This window comes from Poecilia formosa, unplaced genomic scaffold, assembly GCF_000485575.1.
Source record: "Poecilia formosa unplaced genomic scaffold, Poecilia_formosa-5.1.2 Scaffold125, whole genome shotgun sequence".
NCBI classification, from domain to species: Eukaryota; Metazoa; Chordata; class Actinopteri; order Cyprinodontiformes; family Poeciliidae; genus Poecilia; species Poecilia formosa.
In genome coordinates this window covers 674,413-683,352 of record NW_006800064.1, presented here as the reverse complement: position 1 = coordinate 683,352, position 8,940 = coordinate 674,413, and the positions used below count along the sequence as shown (strand labels likewise).

The 8,940-nt window shown below is 40.2% G+C and overlaps 1 protein-coding gene across 1 annotated transcript; it reads left to right on the top strand.

Annotated features, from left to right (window-relative positions):
- Positions 1-1,788: 1,788 nt before the first annotated feature.
- On the top strand, positions 1,789-8,940 carry mapk12a (mitogen-activated protein kinase 12a). Its single transcript, XM_007561343.2, has 12 exons — positions 1,789-2,069; positions 2,794-2,923; positions 3,655-3,713; positions 3,835-3,946; positions 4,023-4,052; positions 4,133-4,180; positions 5,577-5,691; positions 6,249-6,320; positions 6,448-6,527; positions 6,798-6,876; positions 6,986-7,159; positions 7,305-8,940. Exons 1-12 carry the CDS (start codon positions 1,951-1,953, stop codon positions 7,370-7,372), a joined length of 1,086 nt encoding a protein of 361 aa, XP_007561405.1. The 5' UTR covers positions 1,789-1,950; the 3' UTR covers positions 7,373-8,940.

Here is an 8,940-nt window from a genome sequence, read left to right as displayed (position 1 = left end):
CGTGTTGATTTCAGATTTTTACTTTGAATTTTACTTTTTTTCTTCTCTTACATTTCATTGCACTTTATGAAAAGTGTGGCATGAATATGGATTCTCCCTCTAATCTGATGCCTCTATATAAAATCCAAGACAGCCAGTTGTCTTCGCCGGTCACCCGAGCGTTAAAGGTGCCACAGAGCCACGTTAAATCCCAGACCCCCAAAAAGAGCACATGGTGAAATACTATGAAATCTAATGCTAGTCAAAGTGTTATTTTGATATGTCAAACAATTGCAGGACATTTGCATAAATATTCCTGTATCTAAGCCGTTCAAAAATGATTAAATAACTTTGTCATTTTATTACAAAGCAAATTGAATGATGGTGATGTATTGAAACAACTGCCATGCGTGCATTTCTTTGTTTAAAGCATATTGCATATTCTGGTTACTTCCCATCTGCGGCCACCTTACTGACGATGTAGTAAGCAGAACTTGATTATTGCATACAGTGAAATCTCTCTCTTGAAAAAGCCCGGGGTGGGGATAACAGTTCAATCTTTCTGTGAGCATGAGGAAATTTCAAGCAGTTTTAAATGCACAGTAAAACAGCTGAATGTTCCTGTAAGCAGCGTTTTATAGCACTCTACTGAGTTGGATCGATACTCTTTCAGTTAAGCACACGGGGGGTGGGGGGTTGTTTATAAATGAATCAGTTTTTAAGAGTTCATTGAGTAATTTCTATTTCGTTTTCTCATCCTGTTTTAAATTATGTTTTGATATTTTGTGTTCGCCTGCATGTGCAAATGTGGATCAGGGTTTGTTTCAAGTTTGGAACTGGTACAACCTAAAACGCTGACATGCCAGCAAAGGACAAGCAGCCAAGAATCCCTTTGAAACTTTTGGGGAGCTGCAGAGTATCAGTAGATGGCTACTAGCTGGTCTTGATACAAACTGGCTTTTGCTGAAAACTGCCGAGAAGAAAGTCGTCGTGTTGAAATAAAGTAAACACGAAGAAGACGCTCTGGTCAGATATGTCCACGTTTAGCTTTATGGCCTGCATGCAAACTGTCATATGTGACAGAAAACCAGCGCTGCGCAAAACACAACATCCAAACATGGTGTTGGCAGCATCATGACGTGGGGTTGCTTTTCTTCTTTGGGGACCGGGAGGGGATGAATACACCGAAAATTCAGTTGGAAGAAACTCCAAAAGCTTTAGTCTGGACTGGATATTTGCCTTCCAGGACCAGAAGGAATCATTTCTGTCATGTCACATAAATATGTGTTAGAAATGCCAATGTCCAGAACTAAAAGCTGATACTCTATGCCACTTAAATGTGAACGCACGCAGCGTGTTTCAGATCTGATATGAAACAAACTCCAGGAATGTGATTTGTGATGTAATATTTTGTGTTAGAAGCATCCAGCTAGATACTTTGAAGTTTGTGGCTGTGGCCAAATGTAAAAGAGGAGAGTGAAAGATTTTTTTTTTTTTTTTTTTGCAAGGCAGTGTAAATAGTTACTCTCTTTTGTTGGCAGACTAAGCTGACAATACACAACATCATGAAAAGGATTCCAGTTCCTTCTATTTCTGGTTGCGTGTCAGTGATGGATCTCTTTACAGCCTCGCTGTAACGTGCTGTGACGTTCATGTCCCAGCACGTCTTCAAATATTTACTGACTGACTGTACTCATGCACCCAGGAATCCTATTTAAAGCCGCCTTTTTTTTTTCTTTCTAGTTTCCAACTAACACTGTTCTTCACCTTTAATTATCGACCTCCCGCAGAAGTCGGGAGTGGCTTTTTTTTTTTTTTTTTTTGGCGACCTCAGGGTGCGCCCTGAACTGTGCTGCGCAGTGAGCGCATAGGTGGAATCTGGGACAATGACTGCGTAGCTCCGGAAGAGACAAAAGGATCAGAGGGGAAGGTGTTTGAGATACACGTCTCAACTGATACTTATCGCGCATCATGGCAAGGCGGGTCAGACCTGGCTTTTACCGACAAGAAATAAACAAAAGCGTATGGGAAGTACCGGACCGGTACCGCGACCTGATTCAGGTGGGGACCGGAGCGTACGGAACTGTGTGGTAAGTGAACTCCGGCGAAGTGGAAGAAGATGTTTTATTATAAGGCGTCGGACGCACTAAGGCAGGAGGCGAGGAGGGGGGAGGGAGAGATGCGTGGCTGTCAAACAAAGAGCGAACAGACGGTGCCGTCCAAGCAGACAGACAGTGTTACAGCCAAACAAAAGAAAAAGTGTCCACGCTTGGCTAAACACACGCAGTTTCACTTCCTCATACGACGATGAAGACGCGCTCGCCGACACCTCCGCAGGAGCCGTTCTGACAGCACTTAGAAACCAGCGGGGGGGACAATCTGCTAGAATGTGAGCAGAGCATCGGCGGGTGAAATGTTTTTCTTGTGATCAGTGAAGTTTACAGCAGGGGATGGAAAGAGCCGCCGCCTTTCGTGCGTCTCACAGCGTGGGGGCCCCTTTATCAGTGATTACAACTTGCGAGGGCGGCACCGAACAGCTCCGCCCGAATCACCGAATACGACTTGATAACACCTGAACGAGTCTGGAAAAGCTGCGGAGGAATATAAGTAAAAAAAAAAAACACACAACAACGACAACAAAAACAGGTAGAAGACGGGGTTAAAAAATAAAAAATAAAAATAAATAAATCATTTTTTGCTGCACGCCGTTTTGTTCCCGTATCACAGCAAAGTTCCTGCTCGGCTGCTATTTCCTCATACTGGCAGCGCTGCAGGCGGTCAGGTGATGTTGTTGTGCTGCGCTTCTTCCTGCAGCTCAGCGCTGGACTCCAGGACGGGAACCAGAGTGGCCATCAAGAAGCTCTACAGACCCTTCCAGTCCGAGGTGTTCGCCAAGCGGGCCTTCAGGGAGCTGAAGCTTCTCAAACACATGAAACACGAAAATGTGAGACACGACATCACTCTTTACTCTTCATTGCTTTTTTTTTTTTTTAACCTTTTATTTCAGCTGAATTTGGAAGTGTGGGTTTCAGCTGATGAAAGTACCAGAAAATTAGAATATCACACATGAAATGCGTAAGTATTTTTGAAACTGAAATGTTAAGTTATTGAGTTAACATTTGAACCGACACCCTCCACATGAAGGGCAAGCCACAAAAAGTCACAAGTAAAGAAGCTGACTGTTCAAAGAGGGTTGTATCCAAGCATACTGAAGGAAAGTTTACAGGAAGGAAAAAAGTGTGGTAGTTGAGAATCATTTAATAGTTTTATGGAGATTCACATGGTGTGGACTGGGGTGGTCACCGAAAGCCTGTCAGTGACTATCTGCTGGATAACGTTAGCAGTCTCCCTCATTATGTGCACACCATAATACAAGAGCCTCTGTTCTTATGAAGGATATTAATGGTCTTATTTAGTTAATCTTCCGTAAAACTGGCTTTTCACTAAAGCATCACATAAGCATCACTTTTGACAGAAATAAATGGTTAAAACACTTTTTCTAAAATATCGGTTGCATATTCCAATTTTTGGAGTTGCGCCTGTAGTCAGTTTCATTTATGCAGAATTAAAAACTGAGATCAGTGGCTGGTTGGCTCTCGTCATTGCAGACACTTACTGATATCTAATTAGCACAATGAATTAATCCAGTGTGTAATATCTTCTGCTCTCATGCAGGTGATTGGCCTTCTAGATGTGTTTACCGCAGACCTTTCTTTGGACCGATTCAAAGATTTGTAAGCATTCGTTTGTGGCCTCTCATCCTGGCACCGTCACAGAAATGCAGACGTCTTTGGCCACGTACTAAAGTGTGCTGTAAAAATCTGACACGGTCACAACCTGCTCTTCCCTTTCAAGCTGTCTGGTGATGCCGTTCATGGGAACTGATCTGGGGAAGCTGATGAAGAAGACCAAACTATCAGAAGAAAAAATCCAGTGTTTGGTTTATCAGACACTGAAAGGACTCAAGGTCTGAAACGGTTCACACAGGCTGTTTTTAATGTTTCGGCTGACTAAATGAATGCTCTTATTTCTCTTTCTTTCAGTACATCCATTCTGCTGGTATAATTCACAGGGTGGGTTTGTTACCTACGACGACAGAGACTTTCTTTCCTCCGAGCTGCTAATTTATGGCTTTTTGTGTCAACACTTTCAGGATCTCAAACCAGGAAATCTTGTCGTCAACCAAGACTGCGAGCTCAAGGTACGGCTCCCTGCATCACACTGTGGTTTAAACAAATCCTCCCCATCGCTTGCGTTTGACAGATTTGTCGGCACCCTCGTGATGATTTGAACAAAATGCAAAACCAACTGTTGTTGCAGGAAAAAAAAAAAAAGTGATCTTGCGATGAAATAATTGCGAAGAAAATCCGACCTTTTCCTTGAGAACAGTCATTTACTGGAGAAAACACAATTTAATTGTTTAAAAATAATCATAAGTGACACAATGGCTGTTTCCATAGAGATCTCCTCTGGACTCTTCATTTCTTTACCGTGCTCTTTAGTTTAGCTTAACTCATGTTCTTTTTTCAAATGTAGGTGTGTGAACTGAAACAGCTGGTTTGTAGCATTTCTCTGATATATTTTAGATCGTTATTGTTCTGAAAAGCTCAGGTTTAGTTTCTTGGTGGTTTTTATTTCAAATGTTCTGGTCTTGTTGTGTAGAGTTCATGCTGCCATGCACTCTAACAATGTTCTCAGGACCTTTGGAAGAGAAACAGACCCCATCGATTCTCCACTGTGCTTAACGCTGAGCAGAAGGTGCTTTCCCACATATCTATATTTCATACCAGATGTCCTTGAAAACTCAGCCTTGGGTCTGTCGGACGAAGCCGTGCTTCTCCAGTTAAAGTCCCAGAAAGGTTTAGCAAACTCTAAGCTGGATGAGGACAAAGGTAAACGCTTGTAGTTACAGTTAAGTTTTTTGTTGCACAAATGTATCCGTCAATTGTTGCTTTTGGCAGTAGAAAAGGGCAAGCAGCTGTGTATGAAAATCATCACAAATCTCCTCCACTTGAAGAGCATGTTCTCACCTCGGGGCCCAACATCCTGCGTGCTTTATACGTTTCTCTGTTGCCACGGATCTGATCTAAAGATATTTGTTCGGTAGCAAGTTTCATCAACACTTTACTGCCTTGCTATTGAGGTGACGGAAACGGGATTCTGTTGCGTCATGTCGTATTTCTACACTTAAAAACTAGAAAGTCTGACTCCTACTAACTAGAACTTCAAAGAAAATCTCAATAAGTCATAAGGTAAAATCGTCAATAAACACCAACTTTTAGAGAGTTGTGATGGTGGTGGTTTTGCTAATCTTTACATGAGTTGTTGTCCAGAACAAATTAGAGGTAGCAATTGTAACATTTTTCATAAAGAGTTTCCCCCCCCACTCCTAACACAAAGATCAATTGAGATCATAAATCTAATTTACAATAGGACTAGTCAGGACACCGTCTGTTACCGTTTGTACTGCTGTAAAAGATTAATTTACCCTAAGGCTTTTAACACATTTCTACCTGACGGTGCCCAAATCTGCAGCTGTGTTTTATGATACCCAGTTCACGTAATTCTTCAATTATCTGCATTTATTGTCCTGATAGATCTTGGACTTTGGCTTAGCTCGGCAGGCGGACACTGAGATGACGGGCTACGTGGTGACCCGATGGTACAGAGCCCCGGAGGTCATCCTCAACTGGATGCACTACACACAGACGGGTAAATCTGTGGAGAAAGGTCCCGATACTGGCATTTCTTATCAGTGTGTTGTTCTCAGTAACTCTCATAAGCAAAAAACAACAACAACAAAAAAACAATGCTTCTTTTGTTTCAAAGTTTGGCATGAAATCTGTTTTTTGGTGTGTGAATCCTCCACTTTCTCAGGGTTTCTGCTGTCACAAGACGTTAGCATTTTTTTTTTTTTTTCTGTGAAAAAAGTTTTGAAAAGTCTGAACTTGGAGAAAATATTTAATGTATGAAAGAAAAGACTCATGGTTGTTATTTTATACATATTCAGTGTGTTATTGGTGATGGTGAGTTTAGAAGTCGGCCATCATTCTGCTGTTACTGTGATTTAGAAATCAGAACATACTTGAAGTTCAGAGTAGACTCAGAAAACCAAATCACAAGACACAGTTTATCCACTAGGTGGAGCTGCCTTAACAGCCAGCACTGCAAATCTTGTTTCAGACACATTTCATGTCAAGTTGCAGATCAATGACCTTCGATTTTTATCATGCTATGTCTTTATCGGTGCTGCTTTGTCTGTTCCACAGTGGATATTTGGTCTGTGGGCTGCATCATGGCAGAGATGCTGCAAGGAAAACCCCTTTTTAAAGGCAGTGACCGTATCCTTTTTATTTTTATTTTGTTTTACCAATCTCATCCTCAGGGTTTGTTTTCTTTTATTTTCAGGATCAACTTGTACTCGTCTGCTTTTTTTTTCTGGTTTTGAACCTTAACATTTCTCCTTAGACCTAGACCAGCTGAATCAGATCATGAAGGTCACAGGAACGCCGAGTCAAGAATTCATATCAAAACTAGACTCCGAGGATGTGAGTTCAGATTTTTAAAAAATGAGACTTTATAAATATGTGACGTACCAGATGTGTTTGGAATACATATAAGTTTATCCTGAGATTATCAAATACTTTCTCTCTAATCCCCGCCATGCTGATTAAATGCTGTCACCAGGAGCATGAACGTTAAATGATTTTGCAACAAACATCATCAGTGAATTAAAAACACCAACGCCAACTTTTCTCTGCCTATGTGTAGGGCACAGTATCATGTCTATGTGTGGATTAACGTCATTTTGCTTTCAGGCTAAAAGTTACCTCAAAAATCTCCAAAAAATAGAGAAGAAAGATCTTAAGACATTGTTTCCAACAGCTAGTTCCCAAGGTACAGTTTTCTGATTTGTATATTAAACATATTTTGTTAAGTTTCCTTTTTTTGTTCTTATTTTCAGCAGTTTCTGCATTCTTCCTTTCTTTTTCTTTTTTTTTTCTAGCCCTGGCGGTGCTGGAGCGCATGCTTCTGCTAGATCCTGAGGAAAGAGTGACAGCTGTGGAGGCTCTGTCGTTGCCGTACTTTGCTGTATTTCGAGAACCGGCAGAGGAGACTGAGGCTCAGCCGTACGACAACTCGCATGAAGACAAGGAGTTGACTTTGGACCAGTGGAAACGTAAGGATGAAGCCCCATCACTTTAGGAGGCCGATTAAAATCAGCATCGAGGATGTAATTTCAGACCGATGGAGGGGATTCGGGGTGTTCTACGTGACCTACGATGCTTTGCTGGAATACATTTCTGCTGTTCTTCTTTCTGCAGGTTGTGCCTTCACAGAGATCTTGAGCTTCCAGCGTACGCTGCTGGATGCAAAGGAAACGCCACTTTAAAGACGAGTGAACTACAGCGGAGGACCAAAACAAACTAATTCTGAACAAAGAGGACGTTTTGATTAATACCGGCCTGCTGCAGATGCAGATTTTAGGATTTTCTAAAGTAATTTGTTAAAGCGACGTCTCCAAGCTTGTCACTCCTACACAGCCAAGTGTTGTCGTTGCCCTCACCAACAGCTCTGAAGTGTTTTTGAGATGTCAGAAGGCGTCTTCAGTTCAGACTAGTGGAAATTTAAGGAACATCTCCTCTTCAACGACAAGGAAACACCTGCACCTGAATCTGGAGGAAATCTTTGAGTTTCTGTGCAAACGGTTGCCATTTTCAAGCATTCCTTTCCGTTTAAGTTGTTCTTGATAGCTAAGTGTATCAAACGTTTTCAGACATATCTGGTACTGTTAATTTCCTTCTTTCTGCTCCATCTCAAAAGGTCACTTGTGATTTTTTTTTTTTTTGTAATTTGACACGAGCAAAAACCTGTCTGGTTACTAAACCAGAGCAATTTTTGCTTTGCTGTTTGAAAAGGCCACATCACCAGCAGCATGTCCAACACTGAAGTAAAGGCACTTACAAAAACTTTTACAGATTAAAGGTTATTAAAAAATAATAATAAAGGTATTATTATTATTTTTATTATTATTATTGCTATTTGTTTTTGCATTGAGTTGTAATAGATTTAACAATCTTAAAACAGAAATCATAAATTTTTAGCTTGCAGTCTTTTTTTTATTATGGGCAATGTGAGTCATTCATTCAGAGATGAATGGAGGCTCTTTAAAATGTAATTTAAAGTTTTATTTTGCCTTTCTTTTGGTTTTAAAAAAAAAAACACACACAAAAAGAACATTTTTAATTTGTTTTGGTATTAAATGGTCACAAAACTAGGTTTATCTGGTTAAACCTGGACTGAAGTTGATCTCTGACGTTGGATGTATTAAGAGTTTGGAATTTGTGAAATTCCTTCATGAGCAAAAAAGGGGATTCTTGGTTTTCATGAAAATGTTGAAATCATTCTTGTAAATATGATTGCATTTTATTTCTTTAAATGTCTGATAAGATATGCAATAAGAGCGTGTTTTGTTTTTTTTTTGCAGAAAGGGATTTGTTAGGTTGTTTATGGGGGTCAGTAAGGGGGCTCTCACCATTCCTACAGAAATCTTCTCTGCATTGAACTATTTGACTACTTTTTGATAAACACTGATCAGTCATGCATTACCACTAAAGTGGGCAGCATTATTTTCATAACTTTATTTGTTTTGCTTTTAAAATTCATTAAATTATCCAGAACATAGCAAATGTAAGAATTAATTTGAGTAACCACATTTTAATATTTAATATTTTTAACATTTAGTTTTATATAACTTCTCCATGAGCAATGGGTTTTTCCAATATCTTTTGACAGAAACGTTTGATTAGATGCTTTTTTTTTAACCTGTGCATTTGTATGAGTGGCCTTCTTGTTTCTACCAGGTGCCTTACAGATGGTAACCGAACACAAGTAGTGCTGAGCAGAACAAGGATTTTCTCACCAGGTTATGCGCAATAATCCACCTATTGATTAAAGAAA

Coding starts and splice junctions, on each gene's coding strand:
- mapk12a (XM_007561343.2), top strand. CDS start 1,951: ATGGCAAGGCGGGTCAGACCTGGCTTTTACCGACAAGAAATAAACAAA. Junction 5,692..6,248: donor GATGCACTACACACAGACGG/GTAAATCTGTGG, acceptor TCTGTTCCACAG/TGGATATTTGGTCTGTGGGC. Junction 6,528..6,797: donor CAAAACTAGACTCCGAGGAT/GTGAGTTCAGAT, acceptor TTTTGCTTTCAG/GCTAAAAGTTACCTCAAAAA.